The sequence below is a fragment of the Heterodontus francisci genome, chromosome 14 (genome assembly GCF_036365525.1).
Source record: "Heterodontus francisci isolate sHetFra1 chromosome 14, sHetFra1.hap1, whole genome shotgun sequence".
In the NCBI taxonomy this organism is placed as follows: Eukaryota; Metazoa; Chordata; class Chondrichthyes; order Heterodontiformes; family Heterodontidae; genus Heterodontus; species Heterodontus francisci.
Genome location: NC_090384.1, coordinates 15,717,694 through 15,743,650, shown reverse-complemented (window position 1 = coordinate 15,743,650; position 25,957 = coordinate 15,717,694). Strand labels below are relative to the sequence as shown.

Here is a 25,957-nt window from a genome sequence, read left to right as displayed (position 1 = left end):
CTGACCTTATAAAACTAGGTAGGAATGTAAGCTGTGAGGAGGATACAAAGAAGCTGCAAAGAAATGCAGACAGATTGAGTGGGCAACAAGGTGACAAATGGAGTATAATGTGGAGAAGTGTAAGGTTATTCACTTTGTTAGTAAGAATAGAAAAGCAGAATATTTTTTAAAAGGTGAGAAAATGTAAATGTTGATATTCAGAGGGACTTGGGTGTACTTCTGCAAGGAGTACGGAAAGTTAGCATGCAGGTACAGCAAGCAATTAGGAAGGCAAATGGCATGTTGGCCTTTATTGCAAGGGGATTGGAATACAAAAATAAGGAGATCTTGCTACACCCCTTTCCACACCCCAACCCTACCTCCTACTCTATCCACCCCTGCAAAAAACTATCCCGCAATTTGCTTACAGCTACCCTTTCAAAATCCCAACTATCTAGCCTTTCGCTCTCCATTTAGCACAAAATTTCTGCAGCTACTGATTTGCTCAACTGCACACTCACCTCCACCTTTGATGTCCTAGTCCCCAATAAAACCATTACTCCCTCCAGCCCTTGGTATGGCCCTCATCTCCACTCTCTTAAGTCCGTGGGACGCAGACCTGAAAGGATATGGCAAACAACTGCTTTAGCCATCCACCACCAGATGTGGCTGGAACACATAGAGAACTATTGGGTCCTGCTCTCGTTTGCTAAAACTGCTCACTCTTCTAGGATCATCCTGAAAGCAAGATAACTACAGACCTTTTCTCTTCTTAAATCCCTCTCCACTGTCTCCTCCACCCTCACCTCCAACAATAAATGCGAAGAGCTCATTGAACATCTTGTCACTAAGATCAAGACTATTCAATCAGCTGCCTCTGCCATTTCTCTCCCTTCCATTAGCCCACTAGGCCAAACTTCCTCTTAAAGATCCCCTTGCTCAAGCTCTCAACTGGGATCTTTCTCGACTGTCTGTCCTATATCCCTTCATGCCCTCTGAGCTCATCTTCTCCATGCGATCCATCTCCTGCTCCCTTGGCCCTATTCCCTCTAAATTGCTGACCACCTACATTCCCTTTCTGGTCCCCATGTTAGCTGATATTGTTAACGTTTCTCTCTCTTCAGGTGCTGCCCCTTTCTCCTTTAAATCGGCTATCATCACCCCCTCCTCCCAAAAAAAACCCTTGACCCCACTGTCCTTGCAAACTACTGCCCCATCTCCAACCTCTCTTTCCTCTCCAAAGTCCTTTAATGTGTTGTTGCCTCACAAATCTGTGCCAGTCTTTCCCGGAACTCCATGTTTGAATCTCTCCAATCAGGTGTCTGCCCCTGCCACAGTATCGAAACTGCTGTTATCAAAGGCACAAATGCCATCCTAGCTGACTAAAGTAAACTGCCTCTCCTCATCCTTCTCAACTTGTTTGTGGTCTTTGACAAGGTTGACCACTTCATCCTCCAATACCTCTCTACAGTCTTCCAGCTGTTCTCACCTGGTTCTATTTTTAGCTATCGAATGGTAGCCAGAGAATCACTTGGAATAACTTCTCCCCAGTCCTGCACCATTATTTCTGAGGCCCCCCAAGGATCTATCCTTGGTATCTTCCTATTTCTCATCTACATGCTGCCACTCAGCAACATCATCTAACAGTTAGTTTTCACATGTATGCTGATGACACCCAACTATACCACAGCACCACCTCTCTCAACTCCTGCACTGTTACTAAATTATCAAACTGCTTATCTGACATCCAGTCTGTTTGCAACCTTCTTGTCATATTTGACCCACAGATGAGCTTGTGACCATATTCACACCATCATTAGTGGGGAGGTGGTGGTGTAGTGGAAATATCACTAAACTAGTGGTCTAGGCTAGTGCTCAGGGGACATGGATTTGAATCCCACCACAGCAAATGGTGAAATTTTAATTCAGTCAATAAATCTGGAATTTAAAAAAATACTAGTCTAATGACCATGAAACCATTGTCAATTGTTGTTAAACCCACCTGGTTCACTAATACCCTTTAGGGAAGGGAAATATACCATCCTTACCTGGTCTAACCTACATGTGACTCCAAAGCCATAGCAATGTGGTTGACTCTTAAATAGCATAGCAAGCCACACAGTTCAAGGGCAATTAGGGATGGGCAGTAAATGCTGTCCTAGCTAATGATGCCCGCATCCCTTATGGAAGAATATACTTGCATTGGAGGCAGTTCAGCAAACATTCACTGGATTGGTCCCTGGGATGCTAGTGTCCTATGATGAAAGGCTGAGTAAATTGGGCCTATACTCTCTGGAGTTAAGATGAATGAGAGGTGATTTCATTGAGGCATACAGGATTCTGAGGGGGCTTAACAGGTGGGCACAGAGGTGGTTTCCCTTTGCTGGGGAATCTAGAACATAGGGCACAGTCTCAGGATAAGGGGTCCATCATTTAGAACTGAGATGATGATAAATTTCTTCACTCGGGTTTGTGAATCTTTAGCATTCCATACCCCAGAGGGCTGTGGATGCTCCATCATTGAGTATATTCAAGGCTGGGATATATAGATTTTTGGTTTTTCAGGGAACCAAGGGATATGGGGAGCAGGCAGGAAAGTTGAGTTGAGGCAGAAGATCACACTGACTGGCAGAGCAGGCTTAGGGGGCTGTCTGGTCTATACCTGCTCCTATTATGTGACTGTTTCCATTAGCTAAAGGGTCACTAAACACAGGGAATAGATTTAAGGTAATTTGCAAAAAAACTAGAGGTGACATGAAGAAAAACTTTTTTACACAGCGACTGGTTAGGATTAGGATTGCACTGCCTGAAAGGGTACAGGGTGGACACAGATTCAGTGGAAGCCTTCAAAAGGGAGCTAGATAAATTGTTGAAGGAGAAACAATTTGCAGGCATATGGGGAAAGGGTGGGCAAATGAGACTCACTGGATTGCTTTTTGAAAGAACCAGCATAGACTCTATGGGTCAAATGGTCGCCTCCTCTATGATTCTATGGACCAGGAGCCATGTGGATGAATGAGCATGGTGGGATGGGTGAAAGTTAAAATACAAGCAGCAGAGTTTTGGATGAACTCATGTTTCATGGAAAATGGGAGGCCTGCCAGGACAGCATTGGGATTGTCAAGTTTAGAGCCATTAAGAACGTAGATGAGGGGTTTCAGCAGCAGATAGGCTAAGGCAGGGGCAGAAACAGGCGATGTAATGGAGGTGGAAGTAGACAGTGTTTGTGATGGAGAGCATATGGGAATGGAAATCCAGCTTAGGGTCAAATAGGACACTAAGGCTGTGAACAAGTGGGTCAGCCACAGACAGTGGCCAGGGTGAGGGTTGGAATCAGTTATCAAGGAAATTGAGTTTTTTTGGGGGGGAAGGAGGGAACCAAAGACAATGGCTTAATCCTCCCAATGTTTAATTAGAGCAAATCTCTGCTCATCCAGTACTGGATGTCAGACAAGCAGTCTGACAACACAGAGGCAGTAGAGGGGGCAAGAGAAGTGGTGAGATAGATCTGGGTGTCATCAATGTATATGTGCAACCTTACATGTTTCCTGATAATGACCTTCCAAAGGTATATGTGTGGATGAGAAATAGCAGGGGGCTAAAGGATGTAGTCTTGGGGGAAGTTTCAGTGAGGGGTTGGGAAGAGAAGTTATTGAAAGATTCTCTGGATGCAACTGGATTTGGTAAGAATCGAATAAGGCAGCCAGACAACAGTGATGGAGGATGATGGTTTGGTAAACTGTGTTCAAGGCAGCAGACAGACTGAGAAGTATGAGGAAGGATAACGCATTAGCATCGACAGGAGATGGTGGTGTAGTGGTAATGTCACTGAACTACGAATCTAGCAGCCAAGACTAATGTCCTGGGGATCTGGGTTCTAATCCCACCACAGCAGCTGCTGGAATTTCAATTTAATATAAAATCTGGTATTGAGAATTAGTTTCACTAATAATGTCATGAAACTATCATCAATTGTCATAAAAACCCATCTGGTTCACTAATGTCCTTTAGAGAAAGAACTCTGCTGTCCTTATCTGGCCAGGCCCACATGTGACCCCAGACTCAAAGCAATATGATTGACTCTTAACTGCCCTGCCTAGCAAGCCACTCAGTTGTGATGGGCAGCTAATGCTAGCCTTCCCCACCCCTCCAGTGACACCCACATCCCATCATAAGAATAAGAAAAAATTAGAGACAGAAGGCATTCCAAAGGTATACAAGAAACACAGGGTTTAGGGTGGGAAGGGAAAGGAAATAGTGGGTAGTAGGAAAGGATTTGTGGTGAGGTGGGGAGAAGGGTCATGTTGGAGTGAGGGAGGATTTAGGGTTGTCAAGGGGTAGGGGATGGGTTTGAGGTGGCAAAGAACAGTTTTGGGGTAGGGTAAGGGCAAAGAGATCGGAAAGGGTTGGGGCAGGTGAAAGGCAGGAGGTGAGTCAAAGTTTCAGTTAATGAACAGAAAACAGTAGGAATAAACGGGTAATTTTTGGGATAGCAGGGTGTAACTAGTAGAGTGCCGCAAGGAACAGTGCTTGGGCCTCAGCTATTTACAATCTATATCAATGACTTAAATGAGGGGACCAGGTGTAATTTATCCATGTTTTCTGACAATACAAAGCTATTAGGAAACATAAGCTGTGAGGAGGACATAAAGAAGCTGCAAAAGGATACAAACCAGTTAAGTGATTGGACAAGAAGTTGTAATAGATTATCAAGTTGGAAAATGTAAAATTATCCACTTTGGAAAGAAAAATGGAAAAGCATAATATTTTTTAAAAGGTGAAGGAATAGTAAATGTTGATATTCAGAGGAATTTGGGTATCTTTGTACACGAATTACAGAAAGTTAATGTGCAGGTACAGCAAATAGGAAGACATGATATGTTAACCTTTATTGCAAAGGGGCTGGAGTATTAAATAAAGGTAAGGCAGTCTTGCTGCAATGATATCAGGCCTTGAGACCACATCCACTGTACTTTACAGTTTTGGTCTCCTTACCTAAGGAAGGATATACTTGCCTTTGAGGGATGCAACAAAGATTCACTAGTTTGATTCCTGGGATGAGGGGGCCATCCTATGAGGAGCAATTGAGTAGAAAGGGCCTGTATTCTCTAGAGTTTAGAAGAATGAGAAGTGATCTCATTGAATCTTACAAAGGTTTTAGAGGGCTTGACAGCGCAGAGAACTTGGGGTCATAGCCTCATGTTAAGCGGTCAGCCATTTAGGACTGAGATGAGGAGAAATTTATTCATTCAGAGTGAATCTTTGGAATTCTCTAACCTAGAGGACTGTGGATACTCAGTTGATGAGTTATTCAAGACTCAGATTGGTAGACTTTTGGGCAGGAATGGAATCAACTGATATGGGGACAGGATGAGAAATGGGAGTTGATGTATAAGTTCAGTCATGATTGTGTTGAATGGCAGAGCAGGCTTGATGGGTATAAGCAAACTGGGTTACATTGAACTTGGCCCCCGCATCCAATTCTGGGGCAGGGGTTTAGGACAGGACTGGGTGATAGAAAGGGGAAGGGTTTGGGTGGAGAGAAGGGAAGGGGAGGGTTTGGGGCAGGGAGAAGGGAAAGGGAAGGTTTTGGGGCAGGGAGAAGGGAAGAGGGTTTGGGGCAGGGAGAGGGAAGGGGGAGGGTTTGGGGCAGGGAGAAGGGAAGAGGGAGGGTTTGGAGTGGGGACAAGGGAAGGGGAAGGTTTGGGGCAGGGAGAAGGGAAGGGAGAGGGTTTGGGGCAGGGAGAAGGGAAGAGGGAGGGTTTGGAGCGGGGACAAGGGAAGGGGGAGGGTTTGGGGTGATGAGAAGGGAAGGGCAGGAGAAGGGCTTGGGTGGATTGGGGAGGCATGGGGTAGGGCTTGAGGTGGAATGGGGAGAGGGTTGGGTCGGACATGGGGTGGAATGGGGAGAGGACGGGGCGAGGTAGGGCTTGGGGTGGAATGGGGAGGAGGTGGGGTAGGACATGGGGTGGAATGGGGAGAGGTTGAGGAGGGCTTGAGGTGGGAGGGGGTGGGGTAGGACATGGGGTGGAATGGGGAGGGGGTGGGGTAAGTCGTGGGTGGGTGGGGTGGGGTAGGGCTGGAATGGGGAGGGGGAGGGCTTGGGGTGGAATGGGAAGGGGTGGGGTAGGACATGGGGTGGAATGGGGAGGGGGTGGGGTAAGTCGTGGGTGGGTGGGGTGGGGTAGGGCTGGAATGGGGAGGGGGAGGGCTTGGGGTGGCATGGGAGGGGAAGGGGTAGGGAGAATGGGGTCAGGATAGGGAGAAGAGAAGGTTTATGAGTTTGAGGTGGGGAGAAGGGAAAAGGGGAATGGGAGGCTTTGGGATTAGCGAGGAGGTGGGAAAAGGGTAAGGGATGGTGAGGTGACGAGTGAGAGGAAGAGGAAAAGGTAAAGTGTTCGAGATGTGAAGGTAGGGGGTAATTTGGCCTGAAGGGTGTAGAAGAAGCTGTTTTGCCCACAGGGGAGGCGCAGGAAAAAACTGTGAAGAACATGCGTAGGCAGGAGAGCAATCTAAGGTCAGATGAGTCTCTGCAACATTTCCTATGTTAGGAAAGGAGACAAATGGGTTGTGTTTGAGGCTCAACAATGATGGGGATTTAGACTGAAGCCTTATAGCAACAACTACTTGTTCTGTCTTTCTGCCTCTCTCGGCATCCCAACCCAGCATGGTGCCATTTGGCTTCTCCAGTCCCACCGCACGCCATAATTTGTCTCGCCTGCCCCCACCCCGATTGTCTCCCGCCCCCTCCCCTTCACCCCCCAGCCTTGCAATCATCCCCAAGTGTCTCCCGCCCGCGCCCGGAATCCTGCCAAACCACCCCGAAGTGATTCCACCCCAAACTGAACCCTCGCTCCCTACCCCTGACCCCCTCTCTCTCCCCTCCCTCAACCCCCTCTCATTTCCCCTCCCCCGACCCCCTCTCCTCTCCCCCATCCCACAGACACCCTCTCCTCTCCCCCTCACACTCTCCACTCCCCCACCCCACTCTCCTCACCTCTTCTCTCCCGCTCTCTCCTCTCCACCCTCTCCCCTCTTCTCCGCCCCTCCCCCACAGTCCCCCCCCTCTCCCACTCCCCACGCCTTTCCCTTCACTCCCAACCTCTCTCTTTTCTCCACCCCCTTTCCTGTCAACCTCCCCAACCCCCTTCTCCACTACCCCCTTCAACCTGCCACCCCTCTCCTCCTACCCTCTCCCCCTCCCCCCCCGCCTGATTCCCTCTCCTCTCCCTTAATCCCCCTCTCATCTCCCCCCGACCCACTCTCTTTTCCCCCTGACCTCTCTCTCCCACTGACCCCCCTCTCTTCCCCTGACCCCTTCTCCCTCTCCCCGCCCAATCCCTCTCTCCCCTCACCCTGCCTGATACCCTCTCCTTTCCTCTTAGGCCCCCTCATCTCCCCCTGACCCCCTCTCCTTCCGCCCAACCCCTTCTCCCCCCTCCCCAACCCCCCTCTCCCCTCCCATACCCCCAACCGTCCCCTACCCTCCCCGACCCCCCTCTCCCCTACCACGATCCCCTCCCCCGACTCCCTCTCCCCTCACCCGGCTCCCTCTCCTGTCCACACCCCTCTCCCCTCCAAATCCCTCTCCTGTCACCTCAGCCCCCCGACCCAATTCTCGTCTTCCCTCACCCCGCCCGACCCCCAATCCTCTGCCCTCACCCTGCCGTTCCCCCCCTCTCCTCTCACCCTGTCCGACACAATCTCCTCTCCTGTCCCCTCATCCTGGCCCGATGCCGTCTCCTTTCCCCTCAGCCAACTTAACCCCCTCTCCTCTCTCCACCGCCTCTCTTCTCTGCCCGAATCCCTCTCTTCTCCCCCGACCCCTTCTCCCTCCCTCCCCTGACCCATTCTCCCTTCACCCTGCCTGACCCCGTCTCCTCTCACCTCATCCCGCCCGATCCCCTCACCCTTCCCTGCCCCAACCCTCGCCTCCCCCTCCCCCGACCCCTTCTCCCCTCCCTGATGCTCTGTCCCCTCACCCGACCCTCTCTCCTCTCCATAACCCTGAATCCCTCTCTCTCCCCAATCCCTCTCCTCTCCCCTCACCCTGCCTGATCCCCTCTCCTCTCCCCTTACCCCCTCTCATCTCCCCGATCCCCTCTCTTCTCAACCTGACCCTCCTTCTTCCACGAGTCTCTCTCCCCGAACTCCTCCCCGCTTACCCTGACCCCCTTTTCCCCTCCCTTCCACAGACCCCTTCTCCCCTCACTTCCCCGACCCCCTCTCCCCCTCCCTCCCTCCCCACCCCAACCCACCCTTAACTCCCTCTTCCCTCCCTCCCCTGACCCCCTCTCACCTCCCTCCCCCCAACCCCTCTCCCCTAGCACGATCCCCCTCTCCCCTCCCTGATGCTCTCTCCACGATGCTTGCTCACCTCAGCTGATTCCCTCTCCCCCCCCTCGACACCTCTCCCCTCCCCCGACACCATCTCCTCACTCTTCTCCTCCTCCCCCTCCCCTCTCCCCATCTCCTCTGCCCCCCTACCCATCTCCTCTCCGCTCCTCTCCCCCCCACGTACCTCTCTCTCTTCCCCCCCTACGCTCCCCCCTCCCCACTCTCCGGTAACTCACACTCTCCCCTTCTCTTTGCTCCCTCTCCTCTCCCCCTCCCCCCGCTCCCATACCTCTCCTCTCCCCCTCTTTTTCCCCCCGTTCCTCTCCCCCTCCCCCTCCCATCTCTCCTCTCCCCGCCCCTCTCCCTCCCATCTCTCCTCTCCCCGTCCCTCTCCCCCTTCCCCCTCATCCGTCCCACTTCCCCCCCATACCTCTCCTCTCCGCCTCTCTTGTTCCCCTCTCCACCCTCCCCCTCTCCTCTCACATACCTCTCCTCTCCCCCCTCTCCGGTACCTCACCTCTCCCCCCTTCTCTTCACCCCCCTCTCCTCTCCCCCCACCCCCCCTCTCCTCCCCCCACCCCCTCTCATCTCCCCACCCCCTCTCCCTCTCCCCCCACCCCCTCTCCTCTCCCCCACCCCTCTCCCTCTGTCGCCCTGCCCCACCCCCTCTCCTCTCTCCCTTCCCCTCTCTCCTCTTCCCCTCTTATTTCCTCCCCCCCCACTCCCCCCCCCCCCCCCCCCCTCCCTTTTCCTGTCTCTCCTCACACACACTCTCTCTCTCTCTTCTTTCTCTGTCTCCTCCTCTGTGTATATGTTTTAACCCGGCTCCGCTCTGCTGTGTGGGCTCCTCCCCTCCGCCCCGCTCGGCTCTCCTTGTCCCTGTTGGGCTCCGTGCCGTGCCGTGTCTCCCCCTCTCGCCGCCCGCACTCTGTTGCCTGTGGGGCTGGCGGAGGATGGCCGGGCTGTAAGCGGCTCACGTCGCCCTTCAAGCTGAGTGAAGATGGCTGCGATGAGGCTGCTGACGGGAGCGGGGCTCCTGCTGGCTCTGTGTGCACTCGGGCTCCTCGCCATGGCCATCTGCACCGACTACTGGTACGAGACGGACGCCAGGCGACACCGGGACCGCTGCAAAAATTACGCCAACAAGAGGAACGACCCCGGCTTCATCTACATCCCGAACCATAAACCTGCCCCTGCGGCAGGCTCCCCGGCAGCTGCTGCACCGCCACAGGAGATACTTCCTGGGCTCGGCCTCGGTGGACTCCCATTGTAACCGCCAGTTCAACTCCACCATCCTCGGCCTTTGGAGGAAATGTCATCGCCCAAGGCTTCGACCAGGACACCGAGGAGCTGATCTTCAAGGGTGAGTGGACTGGCACTGCCAGAGAGGGAGAGACATCTATAGAGCAGAGGCTCATGAAATTTGATGATGGGCTTAGGGGTTCTCATCTCTAGAGCTGGATTCGCCATCTGATTGTTAGCAGGCAATTCATTTGTTTGTCTGGGTGTGGATTTCTGTGCTTGGGGTTCTGGTTGTGTCCTGTTGTGCTGGAGGTCCAGGTTCTGTAGCCTGTTCTGTTGTGTGGAAGATGGCAAATTGTGGCCATCGGTGGCCTGGACGTGGATGGTTGTGTTTGGGGGTCTGGTTGTGTTTGGGGGTCTGGACGTGGATGGTTGTGTTTGGGGGTCTGGACGTGGATGGTTGTGTTTGGGGGTCTGGTTGTGTTTGGGGGTCTGGACGTGGATGGTTGTGTTTGGGGGTCTGGACGTGGATGGTTGTGTTTGGGGGTCTGGACGTGAATGGTTGTGTTTGGGGGTTTGGACATGGATGGTTGTGTTTGGGGGTCTGAGCATGGATGATTGTGTTTGGGGGTCTGGACGTGGATGGTTGTGTTTGGGGGTCTGGTTGTGTTTTGGGGTCTGGTTGTGTTTGGGTGTCTGAGCATGGATGGTTGTGTTTGGGGGTCTGGTTGTGTTTGGGGGTCTGGTTGTGTTTGGGTGTCTGAGCATGGATGGTTGTGTTTGGGGGGTCTGGTTGTGTTTGGGGGTCTGGTTGTGTTTGGGTGTCTGAGCATGGATGGTTGTGTTTGGGGGTCTGGTTGTGTTTGGGTGTCTGAGCATGGATGGTTGTGTTTGGGGGTCTAGTTGTGTTTGGGGGTCTGGTTGTTTTTGGGGGTCTGGTTGTGTTTGGGGGTCTGGTTGTATCTAGGGGGTCTGATTGTATCTGGTTCTCTGGTTGTCAGGTTTTTTTAACTGAAAGGCTGAGTTTAGGATACAGGTCCATCGCTATCCAAGGTGCTGAACCTGCCATGTTGCCCAAAATATATGAGGAGATTCTGAAGTTAGAGAATAGTAGCTCCTGGGGTTATGACATGAAAGCTGTGCTTTGACCTGCGTTCCAGCTGGTGGAGTGAAATAGAGGACTGTCCTGAGTTACGCTCCTAACAGCCAGATTAATGAAGAGGGTGGGCACGAAAGCAGTAAATTATAGATTAATATTTGGGGAATGCAGGGAGAAAAAGAGAGAAACAGAGGCCGGTAGACTTGAAAGCATTCAGCAAATTTCAATCAATCAAAGGGTCTTTGGCTGGGACCGGGTGTGGGAACCAGAGACAGGAGCAGGGACATATAGTGAATGACAGGTGTGCAGTCAATGGTGCTCTCTCCAATTCTAACCAAATCCTGTTTACTGGAATATAATTTGGCTCATACAAATGCAGACTGAGGTGGGAGCAGCCTTTTTACCATGCTGGATTTGCAATTGTCCTGTTTTTCACTCACTGGAGACAAATGAATGAATGAATTGTAAATTCTACTGAAACAGAAAGAAGGTATCTGATGACTGGATGGAGGATCTGAGTTGGGAGGGGCTGTGCAGTCAGATAACCTGCTTTCTAATTTAAATAATGATTATTGTCTCAGTGGGTTACAGTGGAAATGTACCACGGTTAGACACGGGAGAACTGGAGAAGTGTCCCTTCACATTGAGACCAGTGCCGTGTGTGTGTGTCTGTCTGTCTAACTGTCTATATCTGTGGTTTGTGAATATGTCTGTGTGTATATCTGTGGTATGTTGATGTGTCCTACTCCTGTTCCTATGTTAGTACATATTTAAATGTGTGTCTGTCTACATGTTTGTATGTATATTGTGACAAGGGTTAGGATCAAACAAGTGCTGTGATATTAACATGGAGGACAGAAAGGTATATGCACAGAGGTGAGGAGATACACAGGGGCAGTGGTTGGAGAGACTGGGGGCAGTGGATGGAGTTACTGGGGGCAGTGTAGGGGCAGTGGATAGAGATACTGGGGGCAGTGTAGGGACAGTGGATGGAGATACAGGTGGGCAGTGCAGTGGTAGTGTATGGAGATACAGAGGGGGACTGTAGGGGGAGTGGATGCAGATATAGGGGGCAGTGGATGGATATGGAGAGGGCAGTGCAGCGTGAGTGGATGGAGATGGAGAGGGCAGTGTGGGAGGGGGTGGATGGAGATACAGGGGGGAGTCGATGGAGATACAGAGGGCAGTGGTTGGAGATACGGGGAGCAGTCGATAGAGATACAGAGGGCAGTGCAGGGGAAGTGGTTGGAGATAGAGAGGACAGTGGAGGGGGAGTGGATGAAGATACAGGGGACAGTGGATGGAGATACAGGGGGGCAGTGCAGCGGGAGTGCATGGAGATACAGAGGGCAGTGTAGGGGGAGTGGATGCAGGTACAGAGGGCAGTGTAGGGGCAGTGGATGGAGTTACAGAGGGCAGTGTAGGGGCAGTGGATGCAGGTACAGAGGGCAGTGTAGGGGGAGTGGATGGAGTTACAGAGGGCAGTGTAGGGGCAGTGGATGGAGTTACAGAGGGCAGTGTAGGGGCAGTGGATGCAGGTACAGAGGGCAGTGTAGGGGGAATGGATGGAGATACAGAGGCAGTGTAGGGGGAGTGGATGCAGGTACAGAGGGCAGTGTAGGGGGAGTGGATGGAGATACAGAGGCAGTGTAGGGGGAGTGGATGGAGATACAGAGGGCAGTGTAGGGGGAATGGATGGAGTTACAGAGGGCAGTGCAGGGGCAGTGGATGGAGTTACAGAGGCAGTGTAGGGGGAGTGGATGGAGATACAGAGGGCAGTGTAGGGGGAATGGATGGAGATACAGAGGGCAGTGTAGGGGGAATGGATGGAGTTACAGAGGGCAGTGTAGGGGCAGTGGATGGAGTTACAGAGGCAGTGTAGGGGGAGTGGATGGAGATACAGAGGGCAGTGTAGGGGGAATGGATGGAGTTACAGAGGGCAGTGTAGGGGCAGTGGATGCAGGTACAGAGGCAGTGTAGGGGGAGTGGATGGAGATACAGAGGGCAGTGTAGGGGGAATAGATGGAGATGCAGAGGGCAGTGTAGGGGGAATAGATGGAGATACAGAGGCAGTGTAGGGGCAGTGGATGGAGATACAGAGGGCAGTGTAGGGGCAGTGGATGGAGATACAGAGGGCAGTGGGGGGAATGGATGGAGATACAGAGGGCAGTGTAGGGGGAATGGATGAAGATACAGAGGGCAGTGTAGGGGGAGTGGATGGAGATACAGAGGGCAGTGCAGGGGGAATGGATGGAGTTACAGAGGGCAGTGTAGGGGTAATAGATGGAGATGCAGAGGGCAGTGTAGGGGGAATAGATGGAGATACAGAGGCAGTGTAGGGGCAGTGGATGGAGATACAGAGGGCAGTGTAGGGGCAGTGGATGGAGATACAGAGGGCAGTGTAGGGGGAATAGATGGAGATACAGAGGGCAGTGTAGGGGGAGTGGATGGAGATACAGAGGGCAGTGTAGGGGGAATGGATGGAGATGCAGAGGGCAGTGTAGGGAGAATAGATGGAGATACAGAGGGCAGCGTAGGGGGAATAGATGGAGATACAGAGGGCAGTGTAGGGGGAATGGATGGAGATACAGAGGGCAGTGTAGGGGGAGTGGATGGAGATACAGAGGGCAGTGTAGGGGGAATAGATGGAGATACAGAGGGCAGTGTAGGGGCAGTGGATGGAGATACAGAGGGCAGTGTAGGGGGAATGGATGGAGATACAGAGGGCAGTGTAGGGGGAGTGGATGGAGATGCAGAGGGCAGTGTAGGAGGAATGGATGGAGATACAGAGGGCAGTGTAGGGGGAGTGGATGGAGATACAGAGGGCAGTGTAGGGGGAGTGGATGGAGATACAGAGGGCAGTGTAGGGGGAATGGATGGAGATACAGAGGCGGTGTAGGGGCAGTGGATGGAGATACAGAGGGCAGTGTAGGGGCAGTGGATGGAGATACAGAGGGCAGTGTAGGGGGAATGGATGGAGATACAGAGGCAGTGTAGGGGCAGTGGATGGAGATACAGAGGGCAGTGTAGGGGCAGTGGATGGAGATACAGAGGGCAGTGTAGGGGCAGTGGATGGAGATACAGAGGGCAGTGTAGGGGGAATGGATGGAGATACAGAGGGCAGTGTAGGGGGAGTGGATGGAGATACAGAGGGCAGTGTAGGGGGAATGGATGGAGATACAGAGGGCAGTGTAGGGGCAGTGGATGGAGATACAGAGGGCAGTGTAGGGGGAATGGATGGAGATACAGAGGGCAGTGTAGGGGGAATAGATGGAGATACAGAGGCGGTGTAGGGGCAGTGGATGGAGATACAGAGGGCAGTGTAGGGGGAATGGATGGAGATACAGAGGGCAGTGTAGGGGGAGTGGATGGAGATGCAGAGGGCAGTGTAGGAGGAATGGATGGAGATACAGAGTGCAGTGTAGGGGGAGTGGATGGAGATGCAGAGGGCAGTGTAGGGGGAGTGGATGGAGATGCAGAGGGCAGTGTAGGAGGAGTGGATGGAGATACAGAGGGTAGTGTAGGGGGAGTGGATGGAGATGCAGAGGGCAGTGTAGGAGGAATGGATGGAGATACAGAGGGCAGTGTAGGGGGAGTGGATGGAGATACAGAGGGCAGTGTAGGGGGAGTGGATGGAGATACAGAGGGCAGTGTAGGAGGAATGGATGGAGATACAGAGGGCAGTGTAGGGGGAGTGGATGGAGATACAGAGGGCAGTGTAGGGGCAGTGGATGGAGTTACAGAGGCAGTGTAGGGGGAATGGATGGAGATACAGAGGGCAGTGTAGGGGCAGTGGATGGAGATACAGAGGGCAGTGTAGGGGGAATGGATGGAGATACAGAGGGCAGTGTAGGGGGAATAGATGGAGATACAGAGGGCAGTGTAGGGGGAATAGATGGAGATACAGAGGGCAGTGTAGGGGGAATGGATGGAGATACAGAGGGCAGTGTAGGGGGAGTGGATGGAGATACAGAGGGCAGTGTAGGGGGAATGGATGGAGATACAGAGGGCAGTGTAGGGGGAGTGGATGGAGATACAGAGGGCAGTGTAGGGGGAATAGATGGAGATGCAGAGGGCAGTGTAGGGGGAGTGGATGGAGATACAGAGGGCAGTGTAGGGGGAGTGGATGGAGATGCAGAGGGCAGTGTAGGAGGAATGGATGGAGATGCAGAGGGCAGTGTAGGGGGAGTGGATGGAGATGCAGAGGGCAGTGTAGGGGGAGTGGATGGAGATACAGAGGGCAGTGTAGGGGCAGTGGATGGAGATACAGAGGGCAGTGTAGGGGGAATGGATGGAGATGCAGAGGGCAGTGTAGGGGGAATAGATGGAGATACAGAGTGCAGTGTAGGGGGAGTGGATGGAGATGCAGAGGGCAGTGTAGGGGGAGTGGATGGAGATGCAGAGGGCAGTGTAGGAGGAGTGGATGGAGATACAGAGGGTAGTGTAGGGGGAGTGGATGGAGATGCAGAGGGCAGTGTAGGGGGAGTGGATGGAGATACAGAGGGCAGTGTAGGGGGAATGGATGGAGATACAGAGGGCAGTGTAGGGGGAATGGATGGAGATACAGAGGGCAGTGTAGGAGGAATGGATGGAGATACAGAGGGCAGTGTAGGGGGAGTGGATGGAGATACAGAGGGCAGTGTAGGGGGAATGGATGGAGATACAGAGGGCAGTGTAGGGGGAGTGGATGGAGATACAGAGGGCAGTGTAGGGGGAATGGATGGAGATACAGAGGGCAGTGTAGGGGGAATGGATGGAGATACAGAGGGCAGTGTAGGGGGAGTGGATGGAGATGCAGAGGGCAGTGTAGGAGGAATGGATGGAGATACAGTGGGCAGTGTAGGGGGAATGGATGGAGATACAGAGGGCAGTGTAGGGGGAATGGATGGAGATACAGAGTGCAGTGTAGGGGGAGTGGATGGAGATGCAGAGGGCAGTGTAGGGGGAGTGGATGGAGATGCAGAGGGCAGTGTAGGGGGAATGGATGGAGATGCAGAGGGCAGTGTAGGAGGAATGGATGGAGATACAGAGGGCAGTGTAGGGGGAGTGGATGGAGATACAGAGGGCAGTGTAGGGGGAATGGATGGAGATACAGAGGGCAGTGTAGGGGGAGTGGATGGAGATACAGAGGGCATTGTAGGGGGAATGGATGGAGATACAGAGTGCAGTGTAGGGGGAATAGATGGAGATACAGAGGGCAGTGTAGGGGGAATGGATGGAGATACAGAGGGCAGTGTAGGGGGAGTGGATGGAGATACAGAGGGCAGTGTAGGGGGAATGGATGGAGATACAGAGGGCAGTGTAGGGGGAGTGGATGGAGATACAGAGGGCAGTGTAGGGGGAGTGGATGGAGATGCAGAGGGCAGTGTAGGAGGAATGGATGGAGATGCAGAGGGCAGTGTAGGGGGAGTGGATGGAGATGCAGAGGGCAGTGTAGGGGGAATGGATGGAGATACAGAGGGCAGTGTAGGGGGAGTGGATGGAGATGCAGAGGGCAGTGTAGGAGGAATGGATGGAGATGCAGAGGGCAGTGTAGGGGGAGTGGATGGAGATGCAGAGGGCAGTGTAGGGGGAGTGGATGGAGATACAGAGGGCAGTGTAGGAGGAGTGGATGGAGATACAGAGGGCAGTGTAGGAGGAGTGGATGGAGATACAGAGGGTAGTGTAGGGGGAATAGATGGAGATACAGAGGGCAGTGTAGGGGGAATGGATGGAGATACAGAGGGCAGTGTAGGGGGAATGGATGGAGATACAGAGGGCATTGTAGGGGGAATAGATGGAGATACAGAGGGCAGTGTAGGAGGAGTGGATGGAGATGCAGAGGGCAGTGTAGGGGAAATGGATGGAGATACAGAGGGCAGTTTAGGGAGAATAGATGGAGATACAGAGGGCAGTGCAGGATGAGTAGATGGAGATAGAGAGGGCAGTGTAGTGTGAGTGAAAGAAGCTTTACTGTGTATATTAGCCATGATGTACCTGCCCTGGGAGTGTTTGGTCGGGTGGCGTAGGGCAAACTTTATATCTGTCCCATGTTGCGTCTGCTCTGGCAGTGTTCAGTGGGACAGTGTAGACTGGGCATTCCTCTGACCATCCCATGCTGTTATTGATCTGGCAGTGTTTGTTGAGGGAGCTTTACAGTGTATCAAACTCCATACTGCACCTACCCTCAGAGTGTTGATGGGACAGTGTAGAGGGAGCTTTACTTTTTAACTAACCCATGCTGTTCCTGCTCTGGGAATATTTGATGTGGCAGTCCAGAGGTAGACTTATTCTGTATTCAACTTGACAGTCCCTGCCCTGGGAGTGTTTGATGGCACAGTGTAGTGACCTTCACTCTGTATATTATCTGAGCCAGGAATGTTGAATGGGACAGTGTAGACAGAGCTTTACTTTTCACTTAACCTGCTGGGGTGCATTTGATGTTACAGCGCAGAGGGAGGTTTATATCTATTCTATCTAATCTGTGCCTTACATGAGCTGGGAATACTGGACGTTTGTGATGGAATTATCTAACGCTCATAATCCTTGACTTGATGGCACAAAAGGGGATGCAAAACTAGTTAATTTGATAAATAGTGATCGGGGAACCGCGGATGTTTCTAAGATGTGCAGCATGGGGTGTATTTTGGACGGCAATTCTGATCTAATCACTACCAATCACTAAATGTGTTTGCTGACTTTGCCTGTGTCTGTGCAGTGACCCTGGTGACGGGGTGTGTTTTCATTGGACTGGATTTAAGACTGGTCTGCAGAAGATGCTACTGTTACGATCTGACTCCTGCCGTCATTGCGGAGGTGGCAGCACAGACCCAACACTTGGTCACACTGGGGCTGTCGGAGCTGAAGCCTGAGTGAAGTAAAGCGCCAGACGAACAGATGGGCAGAAAGGCACACAGTGGTTGGTAGAGACACCATGTGAGATACAACCACGAACGGCACAGGGAAAGGAGGACAGATTGGTAGACACAGAGAGACACATCCAAAAAAACACATAAGAGAATGGTACTTCTCTCTCACCATGTCCGTAACAGTAGTGATGAGTAAATTTCTAAAACCCCTGTTCCCTTCCCAACTGTCTGTAATCAGTAAGATTTTGAGAGGAAAATGTGTGTGTTTTTTTTAAAAACCCTGAGTGTGTCGACAATTTGAAAAACCAGCAGCAAGCTCTTTGTGGGTTCAAATAAAGACAGAGGATTGTTTAATTATGCACTTGCCCCGCAATCTAACGCTAGGGCACTCAATCACGCAGTCACACAGACAAACGCACTCAAGGAAAGTAGAGTTGAGAATAGTGCACTTTTACAGGTTATAAGCAAAAAGAATAGTTCGTAATTCACATGATTGTCTTGTTCTGGACAATGCACGTTGCAGGCCTGATGAAGATGTCTTCAATCCAGAAGTGTAGTTTAGGTAAGTTTAACAGCCAAACATAGAAACATAACACAGAAAATAGGAGCAGGAGCAGGCCATTCGGCCTTTCGGGCCTGCTCCGCCATTCAAAAAAGATCATGGCTGATCGTCTAATTCAGTACTCTGTTCCTGCTTTCTCCCCATATCCCTTGATCCCTTTGGCATTAAGAAATATATCTATCTCCTTCTTGAATATATTTAATGACTTGGCCTCCACTGCCTTTTGCAGTAGAGAATTCCGCAGGTTCACCACCCTCTGAGTGAAGAAATTTCTCCTCATCTCGGTTCTAAATGGCATACCCCATATCCTGAGACTGTGACCCCTGGTTCTGGACTCCCTAGCTATTGGGAACATCCTCCCTGCATCTAGCCTGTCTAGTCCTGTTAGAATTTTATAGGTTTCTATGAGATCCCTTCTCATTCTTCTAAACTCTAGTAAATATAGGCCTAGTCGACCCAATCTCTCCTTATAGGTCAATCCTGCCATCCCAGGAATCAGCCTAGTAAATCTTCTTTGCACTCCCTCCAAGGCAAGAACATCCTTCCTCAGATAAGAAGACCAAAACTGCACACAATACTCCAGATGTGGTCTCACCAAGGCCCTGTATAACTGCAGTAAGACATCCTTGCTCCTGTACTCAAATCCTCTTGCAATGAAGGCCAACATACCATTCGCCTTCCTAATTGCTTGCTGCACCTGAATGCTTGCGTTCAGCGACTGGTGTACAAGGACAACCAGGTCTCGTTGTACCTCCCCCCTTTCCCGATCTATCACCATTCAGATAATAATCTGCCTTTCTGTTTTTACAACCAAAATGGATAACCTCACTTTTATCCATGTTATACTGCATCTACCATGCATTTGCCCACTCACCCAACTTGTCCAAATCACATTGGAGCCTCTTTGCATCCTCCTGACAGCTCACATTCCCCCCTCCACCCCCCCCCCCCCACCAGCTTTGTGTCATCTGCAAACTTGGAAATGTTACATATAGTTCCCTCACCCAAGTCATTAATATATATTATGAATAGCTGGGGCCCAAGCACTGATCCCAAGCACTGATCCCTACAGTACCCCACTAGTCACTGCCTGCCACCCGGAAAAAGACCCGTTTAGTCCTACTCTCTGTTTCCTGTCTGTCAACCAGTTCTCAATCCATACCAGTATATTACCCCCAATCCCATGTGCTTTAATTTTGCACACTAACCTCTTATGTGGGACCTTATCAAAAGCCTTCTGAAAATCCAAATACACCACATCCACTGGTTTTCCCTTATCTATTCTGCTAGTTACATTCTCAAAAAACTCCAGTAGATTTGTTAAGCATGATTTCCCTTTCGTAAACCCATGCTGACTTTGCCCAATCGGGTTTATGCTTTCTAGGTGTTCTGCTATCACATCCTTTAGCATTTTCCCCAATACTGATGTAAAGCTAACTGGTCTGTAGTTCCCTGTTTTTTCTCTCCCTTTTTTTAAATAGTGGGGTTACATTTTCCACCCTCCAATCTGTAGGAACTGCTGCAGAGTCTATAGAATTTTGGAAGATGACCACCAATGCATCCACTATTTCCAGGGCCACTTCCTTTAGTACTCTGGGATGTAGATTATCAGGCCCTGGGGATTTGTCAGCCTTTAACCCCATTAATTTCCCTAGCACTATTTCAGTTCCTCCCTCTCATTAGACCCTTGGTTCCCTAATATTTCTGGGAGGTTATTTGTGTCCTCCTTTGTGAAGACAGAACCAAAGTATGTGTTTAATTGTTCTGCCATTTCTTTGTTCCCCATTATAATTTCCCCGTTTCTGACTGTAAGGGACCTACATTTGTCTTCACTAATCTTTATCTCTTCACATATTTATGGAAGCTTTTATAGTCAGTTTTTATGTTCCCTGCAAGTTTACTCTCATACTCTATTTCCCCCACTTAATCAACCTCTTTGTCCTCCTTTGCTGAATTCTAAACTGCTCCTAATCCTCAGACTTGCTGCTTTTTCTGGCAATTTTATATGCCTCCTCTTTGGATCTAATACTATCCTTAATTTCATTTGTAATCCACGGTTGAGCCACCTATCCAGTTTTATTTTTGTGCCAGACGGGAATGAATAATTGTTGCAATTCATGCACACATTCTTTAAATATTATCCATTGCCTATCGACTGTCAACCCTTTTAGTAAAGTTCCCCAATCTACCATAGCCAACTTGTGCCTCATACCTTCATAGTTCCCTGTATTTAGATTCAGGACCCTAGTTTCGGATTCAACTACTTCACTCTCCATCTTAATGAAGAATTCTACCATGTTATGGTCGATCCTCCCCAAGGGATCCCGTACAACAAGATTGTTAATTAATCCTTTCTCATTGCACAATACCCAGTCTAGGATATCCTGTTCTCTAGTTGGTTCAAAGTTGTATTCTGATGTGGTTCTCAGGATTCTCTCAAAGTAGTAGACTTTCTGAGGTCACCAAGTTGGTTGCTTGTACTCTCATTTCCAGGGGGTCAGTTTGCAGTATTGGCGGCCCTAAAATGGAACAGGCTTGGAGACCTTGCAATGTTATAGCCTCCGGTTCTTTTAAGGCCCAGATGGTACTGCCTTGTCTGCCGCTGCTTCTTTTTGCAGTCAGCATTTAAAGATTAAAAAGGAGATAAACATGGCTGCCCTACCATGTGACTTCTCACAGTTCCTTTTCCAAATATGGTAGCAGTCTTAGGTTGATTCACCTCATCTTGCTTTATTGTTATAAGACATTCATCTGGGGAGGTTGGTGTTAAGACAACCGCCTTCTTTGTCTCAGAAGAAACCCATTCAATTTAGGAATGTCTCTTGAATGTTTCAGGATGGGTATAGTTGATATCTGTTAGTCTGGAATGTAACCTTTTGTCCTTTCAAGACAGTGAGGCAGCTTTTGATTACACAAGCCATGTCATCTGACCTTCGGCAGCCATCTTTGCAGCACGCTGTCCACTTTTTAAAGGAAAAGTCAATTTCAAAGAGTCCACATTGAATAAAGATGGTATTTTGAAAGTTAGAAATACAATATGTCTTTACTGGGAATAACAACCCCCCCCCCCCCCACTTCGCACAGAAAACAAAAACAAGTCTTGATTACTTTTTTTTACACTGTTTTCAGGGTAAAGTAAGAGAAGCATGAGCACATTCTGCACTCATTCTAACATCCACTCCTCAATCCTACAACTGCTACAGCTGGCAGCATCTGCATTTTCCTGTTCAAGTTTGAGTTTCTCATCACCCTTTTCGGATCAGGCACGATTATAAATGAATTTCTCTTGGGCGTTGAAGTTTGGCCCCAGGAGGCTTGTGTTTAAAAACCTGGTGCGTTCTATCCTTTTCCCACTTTTAAATCTCAGTTAAGTGGTGTCACCAAACATGTGGCATTTGGTGAGTTTTGGGCTAAGTGGAAACTCAAGTTCAACTCTTGAGTCCTTGAAGGGATTGAATTTCAAAGGTTGCTGTAGAGACATCTTTTCTGTTCTAAGGTTTGTAATATGCAAATTTCCATTACTGCATTGTTCCTATGTGTTGTTAAATTGCACTGCCTTCACCCTTAACTGCTGCTTCCACAACACATGGATTTAATAGTTCAGGTTCTGGCTCATTCATAATTCTTATCTCCAGGATGACAGTGGGTGGTAAACTGTTTTTTTAGCCCTTGTGAGACGTCAGGGTTCTCCTCCTGCACTTTGTCCTTAGTGGGTTCTGAATCTGAGACTGTGAATTCTGCAGTGAGTAACTCACCTCTTGACCATAAGGCACAAGTCAGGAATGTGATGGAATACTCTCCACTAGCCAACAACACCCAGGAAGCTCAACACCATCCAGAACCCCAACCACCACCTTTAACATTCACTCCTTTCACCACTGTGATAGAAATCACACCTGCTAAATGGAAACATATTAATTTTGTCATATGGGACACTACTTGAACCTTTTTTACCAGACATTGCACCTAACTTATTCAAAAAAACCAACAGAGCTAACCAGCTGAAAACATGGTTGCATATTTGCATTCTAAGAAACAGTTGAATAGAGAGACAATGGGAATGCTTACTGATTCAAAAAGCAAGATTGTTCTGGGCAATAGTGTCTCTGTAAGAGCCAGAACTCCACCGCCCAGCGAGTGTATTTAACAGGCTTTGAAGTCCAACAACCCCTGCGCCCCCCCCCCCCCATTACAATTGTAATTACAATTAGAGAGGAATGAGCAAGGACTCACTGAGGTGGGAAGCTCAAAACACTGTGTTTTAAAAGATAAATCCTGTTACGGCCAAACCAGGAAAGGGGCAAGAGGGGAGCCTGAGACCCCTTCCTCACCTGGTCATAACACCACCGACACACAGTGGCAGCAGTGTGTACGATTTACAAGATGCACTGCAGCAACTCACCAAGGCATCTTCGACAGCACGTTCCAAACCCGTGAGCACTATCATCTAGAAGGACAAGGGAAGCAGATGCATGGGAAAACCACCACCTGCAAGTTCCCCTTCAAGGCACACACCATCGTGACTTGGAACTATATCGCAGTTCCTTCACTGTCACTGGGTCAAAATCCTGGAACTCCCTTCCTAACAGCACTGTGGGTGTACACCACATGGACTGCAGCGGTTCAAGAAGACGGCTCACCACCACCTTCTCAAGAGCAATTAGAGATGGGCAATAAATGGTGGCGTAGCCGGTGACACCCACATCCATGAAAGATTAAAAAAATTTTTTGCCAGTAAGCCCTTTTACCAATACCATGGTCATTGTTCTGCTTTCAGGTGGCATCTCTGTAATCTTGGCTACAAGTAGGATTTGAAGACAACCGGTATCCCTGAGGATGTTTATCCCTTTGCCTGGTGCCTGGGATGCAAGCGAAGTCATTTTTCCTTTTTGCAATAAGTTCTTGTAGGTATTCTGGTCCTCTGCTTCCTTGGAGCACAGGCTTACCATCTTCATGGCGACAGACACTGTCTTGACTGCAACAGCTCCTGTTGATTTTTTGGAATACCAACAATCTGCCTTGGTATGTCCTGATTTTCCAAACTGAAAACACACCGGGCATGCCCCGACTGGTTTACCATCTTGGTTCCGTCTTTCAAAAGTTGGCGACTGACCTGTTTTTCCTTCCCTGCTGTCCTTTTCTCTCAAGCCTATTTCTGCTTCATCCACATCCATCCTGTCTCTCCCTAGCCTGCAAGAGTCACTAGACGCAAGTTTATTTTGAGTTAGAGGTCTGTGTGTTAATTCATAGTCATCTGCTCTGATGGCTGCTTCCTTGGCTTTTGAAACTCTAATCCTCTACATGAGTTCTAAGGCTGTACCAGAGGCAATCTTTGAACTCCTCCAACAAGATTATCTGTCTTAATCCTTCATAAGTGAGGTCAATTTTGAGCACATACACCCACCGGTCGAATGCGAGTTGTTCGTTCTTTTAAATTCAAGAAAGCTGTGAGTGGGCTATTTGCGAACATTCCTAAACCTCTGGCAGTATGCTTCTGATACTAATTCATAAACACTCAGGATAGCCCTTTTTTGTGCTCATAGTTTGAATAGCTGTCTTCAAGAATACAGGGAATAAACCTCACAGGCTTTTCCTGTTAACTGACCCTGCAGCAGGAGGATCCAAATTTTTTCAGGCCACTTTAACCTGTTCGCAAGCTTCTCAAATGACACAAAGAATGCTTCAACATCCTTCTCATTAAACCTTGGTACCAATTGTGAGTACTTTAAAAGCTCAAATCTCCATCCTACTTAGGGTCATTTTCCTCAGTAATGGAGTTTCCACTGGGTACAGCTGACCTTTCCCTGCTCAGTTCATGCTGCTGTTAAGCTCACATGATGTGCAGTGATTGAAAATGCTAGAACGCAACCTGAAGAGTTATAAAAATTGACTTTTCTTTTTAAAAAGTGGACAGTGTGCTTCAATATGGCCACTGAAGGTCAAAAGACCTGGCCTTGTATATTCAAACTGTCTACTGTCTGGCAAGGGCAAAAGGATACATTCCAAAACTAAGAGACACCAATTATACCCCTCCTGAACACATCAAGAGACATTTTTGAATTGAATGGGTTTTCTGAATCAAAGAAGGTGCGAAGTAACCACATCCTGGGCCATTGTCATTCACCAGAGGGAGGAAGATCTGTGTTTCCCGACAGAGATGTGATGTGAGAGACTTTTAACTTAAAAGGTAGCTCTCTGAAGAGAGAGAGAGAGAGCGCACGGCAGGAAAAAGCATCACCAAAGCTTGCCCAGCTGAGAGCTGGGAGAAAATCCAGCAAGTGAAAAGGAAGGTGCCCTGCTGTGAATTCTAATTTAAACTTGTGCAGCAAAGAACTGGAAGTGACCCTCTGTCTTCAAACCAAACTTCCAACCAACAGAGAAATCTACAAACACTGCAACTAAAGGGAAACTGACATCCGAGAGAATTCAACAGGTTTATCATGGACCACGAAACCCTACCTCACTTCAACCCACTTACTGTTTTTCCTCTCTATCTGTCTCTTCTTGTGTGTGTGTGTGTGCACATGTGTGTGTGCACATGTGTGTGCACGCTTGCATGTGTGCTGTTACAACCAGGTGAGAAAGGTGTCTAGGGTTCCCTCTCAGCCTTCACCTGGTCTTACCATAACAGGATTTAATTTTAAACACACCATTTTTTTAGCTCCCCCTTAGTGAATCCTTGTTCACTAACTTCCAATTATAAGACAAAGAAACTAGTCAAACAGGTTTTCTTAGGTTTAAAGAAAGAAGGTTGAACTTTATTAAACTTAAACTCTAATTTGGTTAACGCCTAAGGATATGAGACGCGCCCATGCGAGCATACATACGCAATATACACATGCAGATAGAGACAGAAAAGAGCAGAAGAAATAAAGTGGAAAAGTTTGAAACAATATCTGAAGATGGTTTTGGTTACTGTTCTTCGAACTCGCTGTAGAATCCTTGATTGTAGGTATGTCTTGCTTTTCGTTGGGGCCCAGTATTCTTCTTAAACCTTGTTCGATGTAGGAGACTTTTCGAAGGTCATGTGTCCTCAGTGGGTCCAGAGGCTTGTGAGAAAGAGATGGGAGCAGACAGGGGAGGCCTCCTCACTGCAGGAGCAAATACTTTCTGAGTTCAAAGTCTTTGTACAACTTAGAAAAAATCCAGGTTGCCAAGCAGGTTAGTCATGTGACTAGCTGGTCTGACCACATCTGTTTGTGGATTCTCTTGTCTTAGCCGACCCTGGAATGTCTCTTCTTACATACAATACCTGGTGCTCAAAGACCATTGTGGGTTAAATTGGAGCAGGGAATAGCTCCTTTGTCCCTCCAAGCACTGTCTATTAGTATGCAAATCTTTTTCCAGCCACGGCCGATCTGTTTAACAAGTCATTTCTTCGCTCCAGCAACAGTTTAAAATCAATGTTCATATGACAACATTAATATGCCTCATTCTTGGCAGGTGGAGGTCTAGCATGATACTTCCTCACCCAGCGATTTGAGAAAAGTACATTTCATTAAAAGCATCGAGAGAGAAAATATAAGATACAGGAAAAAAGCATGCATCTCTCTCTCTTTCATTCATTCATATTCATTCATAAATCCTAAGACTTATTTCAGTCTGTCTTTTCTTGGTAACAGGGTTGCTTTAAACTTTTTTGGCATCCCAAGAAATCTGTGGTTCTTTGGGGAAGTTTTTCTTCAGTTTTCCCATTTCCATGACTGCCTAGGCTCTTTGTTCCTGTTGAGGTCTGCAAAAAGGCGGGGGTTGGGGGGTGGATTTAATTAGCCCTAAGTTAGAATTTTTTTGCTCAGGAGAGTCAGTAGTGGGCCGGACTATCATGAACTCTCTTTCAATGCTTTGCTGAGTCATGCAAAGGCTTTTGACTTCAGGGGATGGGTGGTTCTC

The 25,957-nt window shown here is 49.4% G+C and overlaps 1 protein-coding gene across 1 annotated transcript in view; it reads left to right on the top strand.

The window, feature by feature from the left end:
- The first annotated feature begins 9,138 nt into the window (after positions 1 to 9,138).
- Positions 9,139 to 25,957, top strand: part of LOC137377247 (transmembrane protein 178B-like) — a 75,578-nt gene continuing 58,759 nt past the window's right edge. Inside the window, 3 exon segments of the mRNA XM_068046787.1 lie at positions 9,139 to 9,499; positions 9,501 to 9,638; positions 9,640 to 9,679. Of these exon segments, the coding sequence (XP_067902888.1) occupies positions 9,317 to 9,499; positions 9,501 to 9,638; positions 9,640 to 9,679 (361 nt within the window). The 5' untranslated portion in view covers positions 9,139 to 9,316.